Source organism: Canis lupus, chromosome 15 (assembly GCF_011100685.1).
Source record: "Canis lupus familiaris isolate Mischka breed German Shepherd chromosome 15, alternate assembly UU_Cfam_GSD_1.0, whole genome shotgun sequence".
In the NCBI taxonomy this organism is placed as follows: Eukaryota; Metazoa; Chordata; class Mammalia; order Carnivora; family Canidae; genus Canis; species Canis lupus.
In genome coordinates, this window is record NC_049236.1 from 45,048,978 (window position 1) to 45,068,881 (window position 19,904).

Consider the following 19,904-nt stretch of genomic DNA (forward strand, 5'->3'; position numbering starts at 1 on the left):
TATATATAGTGGTCACATATATGTATATATACACACACACACACATAGAGAGATTGAGAGAGAGCGAGAGATTGAGAAAGAGAGAAAAAGAGGGGGTAGGAGGGTTATGGCACCAAAGAAAAGGATAACCTTTTTTTTTTTTTTTTAAGATTTTATTTTTTCAGAGAGGCACAGAGAGAGAGAGAGAGAGAGAGAGGCAGACGGAGAAGCAGGCTCCATGCAGGGAGCCCGACGTGGGACTCGATCCTGGGTCTCCAGGATCATGCCCTGGGCTGAAGGCATTGCTAAACTGCTGGGCCGGGGCTGCCAAAAGGATTATCTTGAGCTTGGCAGGGAATGGGGACAATGATGGAGCATACAGAGGACCCTCTTGAAGGAAATAACAATTGAGCTGGGCTTTAAAGGCCAGGTTTAGGTGTGGGTAGGTGTGTATTTCAGATAAAGGAGAGTGAGGCTAAAATCTGGGGTCCAGGGGGCAGTTGGCAAAGAGCAGCCTCTTCAGGCTGACTTGTGTGCAGGGATACTGGCTTGTGACCAGGAGTGTGGACTTGACAAGACGGGCTAAGGAGGTCAAGAGGAGTAAGCACACAGTGTGGTGTGAGACTGGTGATGATGAGGCTGGGCAGGAAGGAGAAAGTTGGAAGGGCCTGAAGAATCACAGTGAGGGCAGCGATGCTGGTAAGAGATATGAAGATAGAATAAAAAAAACTTGTTGGCTGTTGAATTCTGTGAAATATTCCCTTCCAGCAGCTTAAGAGCACAGGCTTTGGGGAGCACAGACACCTGAATTTCAATCCAGACCATCCTTTTGCTTATATATAAAATGGGGATAATACTGCTGGCCTCTTAGGGGTCATTGTGAGGATACAATACCAACGTTTGTTAAGAATTGGCACATTGCAAGTTTTTAACATAAGCTAGCTGATATTATTGTTGCTGTTACTTTTAGAGAAGAGAAACAAGAAGCTTGGAATGCATAGGATTAAAAGGAGCACTAGGCTGTTAATGGAAATTGGGAAGGGAAGAGGTGGCCCAATGGGGTCTGGGGAGAAGGCCAAGGAGATGAGCGAGGAGAATCTGTGTTAGTGAGAGAGTTCTATGTTTTCAAGAAATCTGGTAAAGAGAAGAAAAAGATCATGAATATCTGCAATCTGAACATGACCCTGCAGAGAGAGTGAAGGCCCAGTGGGTAGAAACAACTGCTGAAACCAGGTCCTTAGAAAGGCCCGAGAGCCCAGGCTGCAGGTTTAACCTGAGAGGGCTCATTTCCCAGTCGGTGAACTGGACACAAAAGAAGACAAGGTGAGTGAAAAATATAGAAATTTTAATGTAGGGAATGGGAAAGTAGGCAATTTATATCAGATATTTCACTTTCTTTGTAAAGCATAGACACTTCACTCATCCACAGAGTTTGGGGTAATAAAGAGGCCTGGATGTGTAAGTAATTAGGAGAGAGGCACATCAGGCACTAGGACTTCACAGTGAATAAACCCCTTCTACAGGAATGGCCACCCACTCGTGCTTGTAGAGCCTGTGGCATAACACACTGGCCTTGTTTGAGGCTATTCTCCAGCAATGCCTGTTGTGTCAGTGACACTATGAAGGCCTTTGTCATCTTTTGCTAGCCCTGTTTATAACCCAGTGTGGCTACCTCTGGATTATGCTGTTTGTTGTGTTTTTTTTTTTTCTTTCCACGACAGTCCAGCAATACCCTTCTCCTTTAGTGAACTTTGTTCGGCTTGATATCTTGCTCTTTCCAGGTGGTAGTACACTTCTAGTGTGTCAAAGTCTCTCCAGCCCAGAAGGCTCTGATTTAATCTGGCATTGGCTGTCAGCCGTTAGAGCTGTACTTCCGGTGCAGCTAAGAAGGATATCTGCATGACCGGCTCCCCTGTCTGGAGGTAAGGAGGCTTCAGGTAAGGTGGCTGAGGCTAGGCCTGTGCGGGGAAGGTTCCAGCCCGATCTGAGTTGGAACACAGCCCTGCAGTTCTACTGCCACAGCGTCTGCTAGTGGGGAGGGAGGAGTATCAGCACATAAAAACGGCCCGTTTACGGTTAAAAACAATACTCTCCCTGCCTGAACACTATCTGGAGAGACACAGAACGGGTCTTGAGGAAAGCCAACAGAGCAAATGCTCACTGAAGCCTCCATTCATGAGGAGGAGAAGGATGGTGCTAGTGAGCCACCAGAGCAGGAAACAAGGAGCGTTTTCTAAGCCCTCTACTCCCGCTACTTCTTTCTTCCTGGAACTGCCTCAGAAGCTCCAGTGTGCTCCTGCTGCCTGCTTTCTCCAAAAAAGGGGAAGGTTAATAAACGGCGTCCCTAAAGTCAGACACCACTAGGAAGTAGGCTGCCTGGAACTGGAGACCAGCTTGCTTTCTGAGAAGGAAATTAAGAAAATAAAGACACCGACACCACCACCACCACCACCACCACACAGTTAGAGGAGCTATCTCGGTAGGTAACCCTCCTGCAGCCACGTTCCATCAAGGGGTGGCGCGATGGCAGAAAGTCATGCCAACACCCAGGAAAACGAAGCACCTTGTGCATTATGGTTAAGTGTAATGACTATAATTATTTTCAGTGATTAACGTCTCTATTGTGTTTGCTCATGCTCTTGAAAGGAAAGGAATCACATTACTATTTATTTTCTAACTCTATCTTATCTCTTTTTAATATTGATTTTCTTTTTATCCTGTTTTTATAATCCTTTTGATCACTTTGGCTTCCCTTGAGATGTTTATTTCCTTTTCTTCCCAACTGGTCTTTTTATGCTCTCTTACAAAGCTTTCAATCAGTGTTTCCCACATAATATTTATCTTGCCTTTCTCTGCAGTACTCACAAAGGAAAACATGTCAGAAGGTTTTACTAGTAGAATCACAGAATGTGGAACAGAAAGGTCCTCTGAGAGAGTTCCATCTAAGCCCACTGTTTACAGAGGAGGAAACTTCCACGTGAAATACTTTCCTATGTTAACCTCTGTACCTGTGTTTTGTCTTTACTTAATTTTAGGAGAAGACCTCATCTGTCATTAGCTGTGTGCCACTAAACAAGTTACCCAGAGCTCTGTGGCTTAGTTTCCTTGTGTCTGAAACGGTAAGACTTACCATTAATACTAATACCTGCCTTCCCTCCCTCCCATACCTCCTTCCCTCCCAGGGCTACAATGAGAGGCTGATTGAGACATCAGATTAAAAATGTACTGACAAGAGGATGAAAACATCTATACAGATATTCAAAATTTGTCTTCTTCTTTTTCCTTTCTCAATAGTTTCTTTTGTCACTCCAGTGATATTCGAGTTTCAATTACTCTAGTTATCAGTTTTCTAAACTGTCTTTTATGTATTTTTTTTAAAGACTCCCAATTACTGCTTTCTTTTTCTAGCCTTTTCAACCTTTTATGGTAAACTTGACAGTTTCTCAAGGTTGCAGACTATGGACAGGGTGCTATGGGCAGCTGACTCTTGGTCTGATGGATCGACTCTCATTTCCTAGCACCTGTGACAGTGTAACATCAAAGAGAATGTATTACAAAGCTAGAAATGCTAATTTCTTCTCTTCCATCATTAGTTTTTGAAATAATACAGATAAATTATTTTGGCATAATAAATATTTGAGAGTTGCTAATATTTATTGAGCACTTACTATATGCTAGGTGTTATGATGAGGGCTTTATGAGCATATTCAACTCATTAAATGACTCGATGAGGTAGGTCCTACTACTATCTCTATTTTATAAATGAGGAATGACAAAAGTCACAAAGTTATTAAATAGGATTGAAACTCTGTCTGACTCTAGAATTGGAATTTTTAACCTCTGTTGATAAATAAAAACACAAATAAAAACACAGAGTATTTAAATGTATTTTAAATACTCAAAGTAGTAATTCACATGCCTGACCCTAGATAGGTAACATGTCAGGTCAGTAAATCCAAGAAATGTTAACCAAGTAAGAGGAATGTTGTAGGCAAGTAGGATTTTCTAGTCTGGGTCTCTCTTGGTTTATGCTAAACTTCCATTGTCAGGGGTCAGTGGCATACTGTACCAAAAAAGAGAGACCGATTTTCATGCCTAAGATTTTTGTCTCTTGATATCTGGACTGGATTTAATAAATTGGCAAGAAAAAGATGAAAAACCACAGGCCAATTTCACTAATTTTAAGTAGAAAGAAACAAAGGGTATGAAGAGAAAATGAAACTCAACAGAGTATAAACCTATGTGTCTTAGTTCAGACTCTTGGTGTTTTTGACTAATTTATTTGTGTGAGTGAACTTGAAGAGTTAAATACTCTCTACAGATCTCCTAACCAAAACCAGCACTTACAAATTTAAAAAATAACTGAGGTCGTTTAGTGCAGCAGAACAAGTGTGGGCAAATGTCAAATGGAAATGGATTGTAATTCCACACATACTCTTTGCCATCTGTTATTAAACAACTAAAATCTGATTTTAGGCAAGCCATTAAACTGAACTACTCTAGGTATGGGTCCTCATCTAACAAAACAGCAACAAAAATGCATAGTATCATGGTTTCTACTGTCAGACTTTCATGAAAGAACATATGTGTAGTCTCTAGCATGGTGCCTGGCACCAAGCAGGGTTCAATAAATGTCAGTATCTTTTATTTCTCTAATAAAATCCTTAGGTACAATGAGGTCTCTCATAGTGAGAGGAAAAAAAAAAAGTGCAAAAATAAAAAAGTAAAATCTACCATCTTCTAAATTTTGTTCAATTGAAAAAATCCCCAATTTTCAATGTAATATTTTGGAGGTATGTAACCATTTTACCGAGGAGCGTGATTACAGCCACTCCCTATTTTGCTGTTTATCAAAGAATGTACACGTCTGACAGTCGGTTGAGCCAAGTTCAAAATGCAAGAGGACTTCATCGAAGGCAGAATAAAAGGGTCTTAAAAATCTCAAGGCCTTATGAAAATCTAGTCTACTCCATACTGAAAATTCTCAATTTTCATTTAACCAGTTGTGACACCACCTGGCCCCAGCACTCATTCAGCAATTTCAGCAGTGGCTATTCTGTGCTTTCAGGACATTTGCAGTCACTGACAGGATATCTGTCTCCTACCCAGTCTGATAGGCTAGGATCAGTGGGTCTGATTATTACTTCTGCCACAAGGACCAGTAAACAAACAGCTGGTGAAAGGCAAACATCTTTTCTAGGGCGACATAACAAATCATTTACAAAAAGAACTTTAAAATAGCTCCTACTCCTACACTATCCAATTAAATCACGTTTTCTCGGTGTCTTAATGGCTCCGGGCTTCACTTTTACTTTATAAATCACAACCACAAGCTAGGGAAAATGGTTCAAATTACACCAATCAATAAATTTCTATTGAGTGTTTACAATCAGCCTCATGCTATACCAAGTGCTGTAAGAGCCAAGTGCCCCACGCGAGGCCTAAGCCACCCATTGCTCTGCCGCTGTTTCAGATCTCAAAAACAACCCAGGTCCAGGGCGCCTGGGTGGCTCAGTCAGTTAAGTGTCTGACTTGATTTCAGCTCAGGTCATGATCTCAGGGTTGTGGGATCGAGCCCCACATCAGGTTCCATGCTATGCGTGCCGCCTGCTTAAGATTCTCTCTCTTCCTCTCCCCTCCCACTTTTTTTTTTTTATTTTTATTTATTCATGATAGGCACACAGTGAGAGAGAGAGAGAGGCAGAGACACAGGCAGAGGGAGAAGCAGGCTCCATGCACCGGGAGCCTGACGTGGGATTCGATCCCGGATCTCCAGGATCGCGCCCTGGGCCAAAGGCAGGCGCCAAACCGCTGCGCCACCCAGGGATCCCTCCCCTCCCACTTTGCATGCACATGTGTACACTCTCTTTCCAAACAAAACAAAATAAAAACCTGGGCCTTTTACCTTGTGGCAACCCACTGCCATCACTTGGCAATCTGGTGTAAGCCTGTCTTTCCAGTTATTGTTATTTTTTAAAAATCTTTTTCTACTCGTATTGTCCCACCATGTCTGTGTGTGTCCGTGTCCACATTTACATTATTGTTTTACCCTCTCCCCACCAAGAAGCTCCTCTCTGCCTCTCACTTTGCTGAATAATTAGCCCTTCTTTATAACTCACATCAGATCCCATCTCTTCCATTGAAGCCTTGCTCTACCACTCTCTTTGGAAGTGCTTTCTTCTTTGAATTGACTACAACTTGGCTCACTGTCCACAGGGAGGACACTTAGTTATCAGACATATATCTAGTCTATAAAGTCACACAAGATCAGAATCATCTCTTCTTTGTGGTAATCACTGTGATGACTTCCTCATACTGAAGACTTAAGTACTATCTGCTGAACGGACAATACTGGTGGAAGAAGTTGCATTAGAGGTGAGCCTTTGAGAACAGGAAAGATGATGTAGGGCATGGAGGCTAATTTAATGAGGACAGCCTCAGTAAGGGACAGAAAGGAGAATGCATGATGTTCCTCTGGCGAACAGCAAAGATTTTACCTCGACTTGGAGTGTAGACAGCAGGAATGCTACTAGTGGTTCATATAGACCCCCAAAAGGAACTTTACTCTACAGGCACTGAAACCACCGAAGATCTCTGATAAGAGCTATTATCAGAACTCTGAGTTATTGGAAGCTATACGAAATGCAGTAGAGGAATTCATTTTAGAAATGAAGATACTTGTAAGATACCCACTGCAATAGTCTAGGGAGAAAAGAGGCAACAAGAGCCTGAATTAGGGAAGTGGCTTTGGGAGCACAGAATATATTACAGAGGTAGGACCAAGACATTTAAAAAATAATGATACAAATTATTCCAGTCTGAGTAACTCTGTGGATGGTGATCCCATTAACAATAATGAAATGAGAGAGAAAGTGGAAGTATTAGGGGAAAAATTTAATTCCATCTGAGACTGAGGTCTTGTTAAGACAGGTGGAGATATCTAAATGGTTAGTGATAAACAGTGCTGGAATTCAGGAAAAATACTGGAATGGAAGGTTGAGGCTTGAAAACCATCAGCAGGAAGCTGACAACTTGAGCCAGCAGAATGAAGGAGGCCACCTAAATATACATGATGTGAACAGATGACAAAGGGCCACAGAGAAACCCTCTGGAAACATCTACAACCTGAGGGTGGCTGGAGCAATATGGAATGGTCAGGAAACAGCAGAAACACTGGAACAGCACAGTAAAAGCCAAGTAAATAGCATCATTTGTTATTTAGAAAACTAAGAACCACAAGAGATACTGTATCACTTACCTTGTTGAAAAGAGGAAGGTTAAAACCATAAAACTCAGCTGAATAGAAAATACTAAAGAAAAAAAAAAGATTGAATCCAAATTAGGGCTCTGAAAATATCTGTAGTATATTTGCTGGTATGCTTAGCTTTATCTAAAACTTATAGGAACTCAAGTAGAAAAAACAAACATAACCTTGCTAAACTGATAGAATCATTGAAGTTAGCAGGACTCAAATTGTTCTTATGGAAGATATCCCCAGGCATAATCTACAATGTCTCCTACTCCACAAATCTAAAACCCTCCTTGATAACTCAGTTATTTAATTTGTTCAATTTAGAAAGAGTTGGTTTATGCTATGGGTATTTATAGCAAATAGCATAACTGTAGTAGCATGTAATATATATTGTGGAATAACTCATGCTGATTTTAATAACAAAAAATTCTTAGGTATTATAATTACAAAGTTGTCTTTGCAGAACATAAAGACTCCTAACTCTGGGAAACGAACTAGGGGTGGTGGAAGGGGAGAAGGGCGGGGGGTGGGGGTGAATGGGTGATGGGCACTGAGGGGGGCACTTGACGGGATGAGCACTGGGTGTTATTCTGTATGTTGGTAAATTGAACACCAATAAAAAATAAATTTATTATAAAAAAAAGCATTACACAGGACAATCGTTAAATCTGTCTTTTGCTGTATCAGGTTATTGAAAATTTTCCTAATTTTATTATATAATGTCCTTATATAAGATCCTATATGAGAAATTACTTTTGTAATTGAAAATAAAGGGAAATTTTTATTTCCTTCTATCATAAAAAACAAAAACAAAAACAAAAAACAAAGTTGTCTTTGTATAAGGGATAAACAGAACAAAAGGCTGATTTTTGATCCTTGCAGTTACTTGCATTTCATAGTCTGCTGCTTCTTAAAATGAAATGATATTACCATGGGTATATTTTAATAGAAAAGATGATGTGAATATTCACATTTTAACTACTTCAGTCAGTCAATTATTATACTTAGAAAATAATAGTATCAAGTAAATAAATTCTACTTTTAACTCACAATAAAGGGTAAGATTAGCTCAAAGTTTTAGTAAAATAAATTGGCAAAAAAGTGCTCAATCTAACATTTGAATTTGACAGATCCCATGGCTTCTTTCATCTGGCATCAACTATTCTAAATCAAACATAAAAAACAAAGGACATTAAATCATAAATACGTAACTGATGTCTTCTTAAAGAACAGACACACAGATAAAGTCACTGAACATACAGAATATGAAGCTCAGTATTCCTTTCTGATCAAATTACCATTTGAAATGAATTTAGGGGACACAGATTGCTACACTTTGCTACTGAGGATACTGAGGGGAAAGAAAGAATATTTCACCTTCCAACTTACTTATGAACAGTATGAGAATAAGGCTGAATTTATCCAGGTCAATATTTGGGTTAGAGAACGTGTCACAGAAGGTTGTGTAGATGATCATGAGGAGAACACTGCTGCTGATAGCACCAAAAGGTGGTTTCTTTCTCTCAAGCCAATCCTTGATGTATCTTCGGACAATCTGAAATACAGAGATCAATAGGTTGCCTCTTTTTGACAATGTAGGGAGTTGAGTTGGGCATCGCAAAGCGATTCTGACAGCAGAAAGACATGAAGGAAAGAGAATAATTTGGATGATGGCCACAGTGGATTTCAAAGCTTCCCTACCACATCACTCTTCTTCTGGGGAATTTAACATTTGTAGTGCAACTTCCACTGGTGTCCATAATGAGAGTAGATTTTCAACTGCATTCAAATCTATCCTTAATCATGCCAAATGCTCTTTGCTAGCTGTCACTGAGACATGCCCATTAAGCCTCCCCAAAGTTTATCTCCTCTGCTGATCCTAATGGATGTATGTAATTATCACAGTCCCCTTTGCCTCAACAGACAATTCCAAGTGCAACTTTGGGAATCTTAAAAATCTGACATCTTCAAGAATTTCAAGACAGTAGATAATCGAAAGTGATCCATGGAACACATTAATATTTAAAATGCAAGCAATGCACCAGAAGTTTTTAATTAAATTATAACTCATGCTTGAAAAGCAAAAGTGCATGTGTTGTGGGAGTTTAAATAATTCAAACTCTGAATATCTAGAGTTTTTGTGAATCCAAAGACAAATGCCATTTGCATGCTTTTAGGATTCCAGAATTAACACTTAAAAATGAATAAACCTGTCCTAACTCTCCTACAAAAGGATGAGTGAATAAAGTTACACAGCGATCCTCTCTTATTTAAAAATAAAATCAGATATTTAAAATCAGGACAGGCTCAATATTGGTGATAACTTTTGCTTGGATATAAAAGTGAAACACTCTACTTAAAACCTTACATTTTTGAAAGAAGCTGAACAAGCCCTGTAATAAGCACTATGGTTGAGACATATTAAGTTTCGAGTCACTCATTATCCTGCATAATTGAACATGAGATTTCACAACAGGCTGAATTACCATGATCCATTAGCAATAATGAGGTCAGGGAACTTCTCCTGACAAGGCTGATGGGGTTCTGTCATCTTCTAGTCTGCGGCTGAAAAGGTTTAATTCGTAATGGAGCATACCTTCACAGATACTCAAGAACAAAGTAAACTATTCTCAGGAGAGCCTCTGAACAAATGGCTATTAGATCAACTTCAACCATTCTCAAGGACTCAGTAAGTGAAATACCAGAAAGCTGACCAGTTGGTACAAAGTATAGGAACCACATCTTGAAGGTTGGGTGGCCTGGGAATGAAAGAGAAACTGTTTTCTATATATGTAGATAAATAGTAGTTTAATTATTTTTAAAAAAATAGATCTTGTAATTAAAATTACCATTGAATTTATTAAAAATTGTGTTTTTCTTTTTGTAGATGTGATCTCAAACCACAGTAATTTATCTAGTGTTCATTTCTTTCTTTAAAGGTTAAAATCTAGTCAGGTATAGGGATGCCTGGTTGGCTTAGTCGGTAGACTATGGGACTCTTGATCTCGTGGTTTTGAGTTCAAGCCCCATGTTGGGCATAGAGATTACTTTAAAAAACTGTAGTAAGTACAGAGAAGCAAGAGCAGTTCTGTCACACAGTGTAATTGGGCTGAAGCATGAGAACACAAACTTTGGATAATAATGTTTGAGGAACCTAGATGGCCCCACGTTCTAATATGTCACCATGGGGGTAACTGCTTACTAGAAGGTTACAGAGAGACTTAGTTTAAAAGATTATTTCATAATCTATTATGTTTGGTAGCATAAAACTAGTAGTTGCCCAGACTTAATACAACTCAACTCCTTTAGGAAATAAATGAAAATTACACAGTTACTGAAATTGATGCTGTCCTCCAGTCATGTTTTAATATACAATGATTAAAGACACAAACATCCTCTCCCGGCAATGGGTTATAGAATGTATGATCCCAATTCCCAAAGTAGAAGTGTCTTCTTCCACCACCACTGACCCCACTGACAAAATAAACAGATAAATATGAATGAGGTATAACTTGGAAGTCAAAGCCATTTTAAAATCCAAGACAAATCTCTAATCAATCAACTTTATAAGCTGCAATTTGACTATTCAATCTAATTACCTCTTTCTTCAATACAAAGTACTCAGAGTCTCATGGTATAGTAGGACTCTTTCAACATGGTAAGAAACATGAACTCCGAAGTCCTGCATCCTCTTAGTGAAAATGTCTTTTTTTCTAAACACATCAATGTGTTAATGCTGGATACTTAATCTCGATAAAGAAAACAACTAGAAAGTTGGAAATTGGACATACCCACAAGTGAAACAATAACCCTAGGGGAAAACAGATTGTCTTTCATTGTTTTTAGTCTTATAGTGATATTTGTCTGTGTTTTCTAAGCAAATCATTTTATAGCTTGCCAGGCTCCATAGAGCTTTTCTATCTTCTAAAATTAAATTCACAAAGTAGCTGCTTTTGCAACTGCATAGTGACAAAAGTGTTAAAATCTTTCATAAGCTACTGGGTGAAATAGTGTTGATATGCCTTAAAGATATGCTTTGGATATAAACTTCAGGAACCTCATCTTCTCTTCATTCAGCCACTTACACTTTTGATACAATCATCCTCAATTTGTGAAGAATCCATGTCATTTAAAAATTCTCCAAATTTCTTTGCGTCGTAGAAACACTTAATAACTATGGGAAACAAGCTTTTGCTAGAGATAGCAACCCAACCTGATATAGACACCTCAGAAAAAAGTCAGGATGATTTTTTCATATTAAATAGTCTTCAGCCAAAGCTGAAAGGGGGGAAAAAGTCAGGATGAGGTGAGGAAAGGCATCTTGATAAGGTGGCCAGTTGTAGCTTTCTTCAGGATCTACTCTAATTCATTTGCACTCACAGAAACTTAGGCATTCACCATGAGATGACAAATCCTCAATGACTTGCTGTTCCCCGTGGAGAGGTGAGGAAAAACATCTTCCTCAGGAAGCTCTTTATTGTCTCACTTTCTTCATTTTGATTTTCTTTATTTTAAATTAAACACCAGGAGGGCTTAAAGGGAAACTTAGACTTGAATCCCAGTACTTTTAATAAGCTGAGCCACATATCAATTACTGTATGATCTCCAAGCTGGAAACTTGAGAAAATATGTCTTAGGTGAGGAATGTTTATATGCTGAGATAACTGAGAAGTGTAATATCCATCGTTTTAGTTTTCTCCAATTTTTTTTCCAGGGCATTTTCTTGCTTTTTTCCCCTTCTACTCTGTCTTTATATTTATAAATTGATTTTTGAGTGGGGATATGTTATGGATAATTTTTCATATTAAGTCTGAATTTTAAATTTTTATTTTTCTTCATGGTGACTTTAGATGGTTTCTTTAAGCTTTATCCTCCATTCCACTGAATCCATATATTTTCATAAAGTGTTTGCTTTTCTTTAATAGTCAGTTGAAATATATAGCCAGGGATACAAAATCAAATCCACGGCCAACATGCATATGAGAAAATGCTCTGCATCACTTGCCATCAGGGAAATACAAATGAAAACTACAATGAGATACCACCTCACACCAGTGAGAATGGGGAAAATTAACAAGGCAGGAAACAACAAATGTTGGAGAGGATGCGGAGAAAAGGGAACCCTCTTACACTGTTGGTGGGAATGTGAACTGGTGCAGCCACTCTGGAAAACTGTGTGGAGGTTCCTCAAACAGTTAAAAATATACCTGCCCTACGACCCAGCAATTGCACTGTTGGGGATTTACCCCAAAGATACAAATGCAATGAAACGCCGGGACACATGCACCCCGATGTTTCTAGCAGCAATGGCCACGATAGCCAAACTGTGGAAGGAGCCTCGGTGTCCAACGAAAGATGAATGGATAAAGAAGATGTGGTTTATGTATACAATGGAATATTACTCAGCTATTAGAAATGACAAATACCCACCATTTGCTTCAACGTGGATGGAACTGGAGGGTATTATGCTGAGTGAAGTAAGTCAGTCAGAGAAGGACAAACATTATATGTTCTCATTCATTTGGGGAATATAAATAATAGTGAAAGGGAAAATAAGGGAAGGGAGAAGAAATGTGTGGGAAATATCAGAAAGGGAGACAGAACATAAAGACTGCTAACTCTGGGAAACGAACTAGGGGTGGTAGAAGGGGAGGAGGGCGGGGGGTGGGAGTGAATGGGTGACGGGCACTGGGTGTTATTCTGTATGTTAGTAAATTGAACACCAATAAAAAAATAAATTAAAAAAAAAAAAAAAAAAAAAAAAAACAAAATCAAATCCACTGTATATAACATTTTTCTTTAAAAATATTTTTATTCACTGGGTGTTATACTATATGTTGGCAAATTGAATGTAAATAAAAATGTAAAATTTTTTTTATCAAATACTGAATAGTTTCAAAATAATATCTAAAAAGTATAAACAGTAAAAAATATATGGATATGGTAAACATCCATCATCTACTTAAGTATTATTTAAATTGTCTCATGAGAGAAGTTGTGCAGATATTATCCTGCACAATTTACAGCTGAAAATGAAGGCACAGAGAGCCCAAACAACTTGCATAAAATGTTACAAAGTCAATGAAGGGTGGTCGGGTTATAAATAGGAATAGGACCTCTGCCTCCTGAGGGAACAAGGGCATCATGGTTAAAGGTATGGACTTTGGAGCTTCTTTTTTTATAATCTTGGGCAAATCTTGGGCAAATCCTGTGCCTCATCTGTAAAATAGATCCAGTAGTAGTCATAGTGAGGATTAAGGTATTAAATAAACATAAAATGCTTTAGAACCAGAGCCTGTACATGGTGAAAAATGGGTATTCTTATTTCCAAGTCCTGATTCAGTGGTGTTTCTATCACAACACTGCATAATGCAACAGCTCCTTTCCTCTCAAAGTAATACAAGTGAAGCAATGAAAATAGTTCATATTGAATATAATTTTATAAAAATTATAATTAGCAAAATTTTACTAGCATCAATAACATCTTCAGCTTCGGCTGAAGACTATTTAATATGAAAAGCCAACCTCAAAAATGTACAGAAAATGGGGCAGGCTGGGTGGCTAAGTGGTTTAGCACTGCCTTCGGCCCAGGTTGTGATGCTGGAGACCCAGGATCAAGTCCCACTTCAGGCTCCCTTCATGGACCCTACTTCTCCCTCTGCCTGTGTCTCTGCCTCTCTCTCTCTCTGTGTCTCATGAATAAATAAATAAAAATCTTAAAAAAAGTGTACAGAAAAAAAGTGGGGCTTAGCATGCTGTTTTGAAAAATGTTTTTCAAAGGTGGTAGAAGTTCTAGTTGATTAACATTCATTCATAAATCTCTCAATATAATGCATTAAATAAGTATTTGTCACAAGGATTTAGATGTATTGAAGGGTTTATCAGGAAAAAAGAAATATTACAATAACACATGTTTATTTCTAGAGCTGACAAAGGATGTAATCTCCCAACCATCTATGGAAAAACCAATCTTATCTCACACAGTCACAGCATCTTTGAGCTAGAAGATATTAAACTCCTTGTTCTACAAATGAGGCAAGTGAGGGCTAGAAGTTGTGCGTAAAGTCAGACAGTGGCAGAAATCAAACTAGATCCTGCATCACACTGTAGTCAGTCAATAATGAGTTCAACCAAACTGAAGTACTGTATGGGGAAAACACAGAAAATTAAAATAAAATTAACTCTTAGAAATATTAGTAAAAAATTAAGTGATGAAGTTTTATTATCACTACAAGATTAAGGAAAATGTTTTCAACTCTTCCTTCCTGGTCTTTTTCTTCTTCCTCTTGTTCCTATTTTTTATTTAAAAGGTAATGACAAAACCTCCTTTTAAAAGATACACATACAAATCTATAGAAAATTTATTTTCATAATGTGCCACCTCTAGGTACAATGGAGAGATGACACTACCTTGCCTGGGCGACTTCCTCTGAAGTAGTACATACGAGCACTTCTAACAAGGTCCTCAAAGATCACATCACAAAGTTTAGGTGAGTCAACTGATTATAAATGAATACGGAGATCAAGGAGCAGAAAAGGTCCCTGGTGTTGTAGGGCTTATATTCTAGTTTAAGAAGATAAACAGAAAGCAAAAACAACAAACAAATCGACAAGAGGTAGATCATGATCCATACTAAGTAGAGGTTTAAACTGGACGATATGACACCATGTGGCTATCTGACAGCCACTGGAGAAAGGGTCTTTCTGAGAAGGTGAAAGGTGCGGTGTTCTAAGCAGAAGGTGCAGAGGCTGCAAAGTTTTTTGTTTTTGTTTTTTAAATTTCATTTATTTATTCATGAGAGACACACACAGAGAAAGAGAGAGGCAGAGACACAGGCAGAGGGAGAAGCAGGCTCCATGCAGGGAGCCTGATGTGGGACTCGATTCCGGGTCTCCAGGACCACGACCTGGGCAGAAGGTGGTGCTAAACCGCTGAGCCACCTGGGATGCCCCTGCAAAGTTTTTAAGACAGGATCAAAGCTGGCATGTTTGAGAAAACAGAAGCAAAGTCAGTGAGACCCAAGTGTAAAGGGCAAGTGGGAGAGTATTAAGGTAAGTAAAAGAAACCTGATAACACAAGAGAGGGTGAAATAATCTTACAAGGAAGTACAGTAGGATTTCTAGGAAGTGTTAGGTGACAATTTAAATTTGGGGTCATAAATTTGAAACAACATGAGACCAATTATGTGTTCCTCTCTATTAAACCTGGAGATCTAGGTAAAATAGCTGCTGGGGGCGGCTCCATTAAGATAATTCGAAGTCATTTTCAACCAATCTTTTGATACAGCTCACACCTCACTATTGAGTACGCTATTAAATATACTAATAGACTCTGCTTCCAGGAAGCTCACAGATCAACTATAAGCGCTCCTGATGAATATTATGAATCAAGTACATGGGAGAACTGGCATTTAGGTCTAGATCGAGGGAGTCAGAACAGGTTGACTGCACCCCAGTTGCCATCTTTGACTGAGTCTTAGCGAACAAGCAGGAGTTTGCAGGTGGAAAAGTCTCGCAGGAACCCTAGGCTGCGAGGTGGGCGTGGAGGTGCGTGGCCAGCGAGGGGTGGTGTGCCTGCGGCCTGGACAGGCGGCGCCGGCAGGGACGGGGCCAGGTGACACTGCAGAGGCAGGGTGGGGCCACCACACAAGGAGCCGGCAACAGGGGAGCCCAGGGGGGCGTTTTTAAGAAGAACAAGATAACTGGATGTTTTAGAAAGGCTGTCCTGGAGGCAGTGAAGACACTGGCTAGGAATTAGAAGAGGTTCACAGAAGAGAGACAGGAGGTGCAGTAGTTTACACGAGAGATCACAAAGTGGTGGCATCCTCTCCGGCAGGGTGGATGAGGTCACAGATGCCAGATGCGGACGAGTTCTGAGGCAGAAATGGGGGCATTCAGTGACCGCTTGGATGTAAGGGAGTAAAGATGTACAGAAAAAGTGGAGGCGAGGTGGTTTGACACACACTGGGGGTGTGATTGTTAATTCCTAAAACTAGAATACAAGAGGTGGGCAGGTAGATGCAAATATATTTTCCCCTTTGAAAAGAGCCATTAAAGGATTTGGGTACTGGAAGGATTTTTTAAAACCACCTATATATTACTTTTTAACTATATTTACTATTTTATAATTTACTGTAATACATTACTACTGGGCACACAATGATGAGCAATCTAATAATTCATTATTCTCTCTGGATACTTATTCTTTTTTTTAAAGATTTCATTTATTTATTTGAGAGAGAGAGAGCATGGGGGGCAGGGTAGAGGGAGAAGCAGACTCCCTGCTAAGCAGGGAATCTGATGCAGGGCTTGATCCCTGTACTCCAGGATCGTGACCTGAGCCAAAGGCAAGACACTTAACTGACTGAACCAACCAGGTGCTTCTGGATATATATTCTTAATTACATAAATTATATAACTATATATAATTATATAACTATATATGTAACTAAGTATACATATAACTATATATAATATATATTAAATATGTAATATTTATCTAACTATATATAGAGAGAGGGAGGGAGAGAGAGAGTAGACAAAGTTATTTTTTTTGTCCATATGTTTTTTAATAGTATCCATAGCTGAGAAGGGCTAGAGCTGAGAAGGGCAAATAGGTTCTGTTATGCCTCTATAAGACAGCATTTCCCTTACTGATCATAGAACTCACCCATTCATTCCCTCACTCACCCATACATATTCATTGGGTGCCCTATCATCTGGATATGTAATGGCAAATAAAACAGATATGGTTCCTGTACTCAGGAAGCTTGCAGTCTAATGGGAGAGATGAACAGGTAACAAGTAAACAAAAGATAGGTCCTATATTGTGGCAAAGGCCAAGAAAGGAATCAAGATGCTATAAGAAAGAACCACCAAGGAAACAAAGTTCAGCTAGGTGGTTCAAAGAAGGTAAAAATGAAAGAGTCCCATGAACAATGAGTTGGGGTGGGAGGGCAGATAGAAAGATACTTTCAACAGAAAAATTAAGCCAGAATTGAGAAAAGTCGGGGAAGCAAGAGTGTAGGATGGTGACAAAGAGGTTAGGCAGAGATGCAAGGGACATAATATTTATCCAGAATCCTTGTGATGTGAGCAGCACTGCAGGAGAAGTATTTTTCCAAGTACCATTCTATATTTAATTAAATGTATTCTTTGAGTACTTTTAAATCCTTCCTTCTTACTCTAAATTTAGTCCATTTTCTAAGTATAACATTAAAATTTAAAAAAAAATTGAGGCATGTAGTGGGTGCTGTGGTGTGCCACCCAGAAGGAGGTGTTTATTCCCACATTTGCAGAGCATGTTGTTTGTCCCAAAGATCTCAGTTGAATTCCTCTTTGAGAATTGCTACTAAGCCAGCAGACTTTCTCCAGGTCAGACCTCTCACAGGGAGTGGAGAGAAGCCAGTATCTAATGCCTGGTCAGTGCAAGAGCATATAAGACTCTGGACTTAGGAGGGATGACTCTGAGGGGTCAGTGCTGCTAGAGGCCTTTGCTGGAACTACATTGTCCTATACCTCCTCCCTGTCCTACTTTTCTTACTTTCCCAAAGGTGTTCACCCCAAGGGTACTACCCGAGGAAACTTTCTGCATGGAAACCTCTGTCTCACACTCTTTCCCAGAGAACCAAGCCTAAGACAGTGTGTAAATATTACATGTATTTGTAATACATGTAAATACAGTGTGTAAATATACATGTATCACGTGTATAGACATCATTTTTAAATTTAATATTTCAAAGAGTTGCTTCTGGTTCAGTATTTACAGGGAATTTGAAAATGATAGTGATAGACATATAAAGTACTTACCTGTGTCAGGCTCTGTGATGACAAAAACTTTATATACATCCACATTTAAATTAATTCTCATAACAGCTCTTTGAGATAGGTGCTATTATTATACAATTTGGTAAATTATGAACCTGGAGCTAAGGAGATTAAGTGACTTGCCCAAAGTCTCACAGCAAATAAAAGGTAGAACTAAGAACTAGAGTTTAGTTGCTCTTTAACCAATGTCTGTGCTCTTAACCATCCAGATATACTATTTTCCGAAGACTGAACTCATTTTAGCGGTACAATTCTGTGCTCCATTCCTGTGTTTTAAAATTTGTATGTTATAGTTCAATCATTATTATTCAATTATTATTAACTTGCTATAAGAAGTTAAATATAAGAATTTCTCCTATTAGTCTAATTCAGTAAGAATGATAAAGGAAACTAAATTTTCTAAGATCTAATTTTAAGAGCTAATACAATTAAATGCCTATTTTATTAATTACATGATTACAAATATGATCATTGCTATTGAAGGGGTTTATGAAGAAGCCAGCCAGCCAGATGCTTGTTCCCAATAATAGTCAGAATGTAGAGACTTTATCAGAAGGAGCAGAATAAGGAAATGATTTGCTTTGTATTTTTAAGCTAGCTACATGGCTACAAAGTACAGATAATAAATTTAAAAAATCAAGATTCTGTGCAGGCATCCCTATGTAAAGCTAACTGCAAAGCACACTGATTGATATTAAATAAAAAAATAAAAAGGGGAATAGGGTAATGGATGAAACCTGGTGTGTTTTAACTCTTTCTCTTATCTTTTTTCTCAATTATCCTGACATTATATCGGGAATTTGCAATTTCATTCACACACAAAAAAGAGCAGATAAAATTGGAGACCTTACCTGTCCAATAATGAGAGGAACCACAACAGTCATAAAAAGCTGAGAAAAAATAGATGTGAAAGGCACAGAAGAGGACGAGCCAAGCTGTAAGGCAAGAATATAAGAGGAGTGAGAATTACTTTGAATCAGTTATCAAATATTGCTGTTAATTAAACGGTATAATAAATGAATTCTCTCACAGGCACCAAAAATTTGGTAGCTATATATAAAGAGCAAGTGAAATTACTTTTAATTTTCTAAATTTAGTGCCAAAGAGACTATGTACTTTAACATATAATTTTTATGGGAAACTAGCATTGAGGAAAAATTATGACTATGGTTTTGCAATTAACTTACATTGCTTATTATTAATTACATTACTGACTAGTAAAGTTATTCTGTGTTCATACTGTTCATAATCATATGGTGTGATATTTCACCTATACTCTTTTCTCTTTCTCCTATCTGCAGACCCCTAAAACAAACAAGGGTGTCTCATCATTCGCTTCTCAAGATCATATTTTTATTTATGCAAGTGAAATAGTTTCTAACTTTTCTACTCCTTCAAAACAAAGCAATGAATCTCATATACCTTTAAAATTTATTCTTACACAAAATCTAGGAAATGAGAATTCCTGAAACATAAATTATTTTCCAAGTTAAAATTTTAATATATCTCTTCTAAATGTGTATGTTTTGACACTGCTCATAATTCCTATTTTTTCCTCCCTCCTCATTTTTTGGTTCATTTTCACTAACAACTGCAATCTCAGCTTTGTAAAGATTCTACTGCTGGTAGCACAGGTAGTTTGTCTATAAACATAGTCCCACACTCATGTTAATCTCAACCACCAAGAATTGTAGGCTTCCTATTAACTTGGTAATAGCTTTCAAAACCTCCTTCTGCTTTTCAAACCTCTCTGGACAAACAGTTGCCTGGTTCATAGCTGTTTATCTCTTTTAAGAGTCCCTTTTGCAGCCAGGTTCTCCCAAATCATCAATAATGATCGCCCTGG

The 19,904-nt window shown here is 38.5% G+C and overlaps 1 protein-coding gene and 1 long non-coding RNA gene across 17 annotated transcripts in view; one reads left to right on the forward strand and one right to left on the reverse strand.

Annotated features, from left to right (window-relative positions):
* Nucleotides 1–19,041, forward strand: part of LOC102155214 — a 69,526-nt gene extending 50,485 nt beyond the window's left edge. For 2 of the 5 annotated variants that reach the window (XR_005370816.1, XR_005370819.1), the window contains 4 exons: nt 1,761–1,901; nt 3,015–3,098; nt 14,619–14,721; nt 18,886–19,036. This is a non-coding gene — a long non-coding RNA (uncharacterized LOC102155214). Of the gene's footprint in view, nt 1–1,760; nt 1,902–2,259; nt 2,459–3,014; nt 3,099–14,155; nt 14,268–14,618; nt 14,722–18,885 lie in introns of those variants that run through there. The other 3 variants (XR_005370818.1, XR_005370817.1, XR_005370820.1) reach the window with 3 other exon arrangements.
* The window catches only part of SLC10A7 (solute carrier family 10 member 7), a 243,037-nt gene that overhangs the window by 31,682 nt on the left and 191,451 nt on the right, over nt 1–19,904 (reverse strand). For 5 of the 12 annotated variants that reach the window (XR_005370808.1, XR_005370811.1, XR_005370812.1 and 2 more), the window contains one exon: nt 18,910–18,993. Coding sequence is in view for 4 of the 12 variants with exons in the window: in XM_038558933.1 (XP_038414861.1) it covers nt 7,238–7,289; nt 8,621–8,786; nt 18,910–18,993 (302 nt within the window). In the remaining 8 variants the exon portion in view is untranslated. Of the gene's footprint in view, nt 1–7,237; nt 7,290–8,620; nt 8,787–18,909; nt 18,994–19,904 lie in introns of those variants that run through there. The other 7 variants (XM_038558933.1, XM_038558934.1, XM_038558935.1 and 4 more) reach the window with 5 other exon arrangements.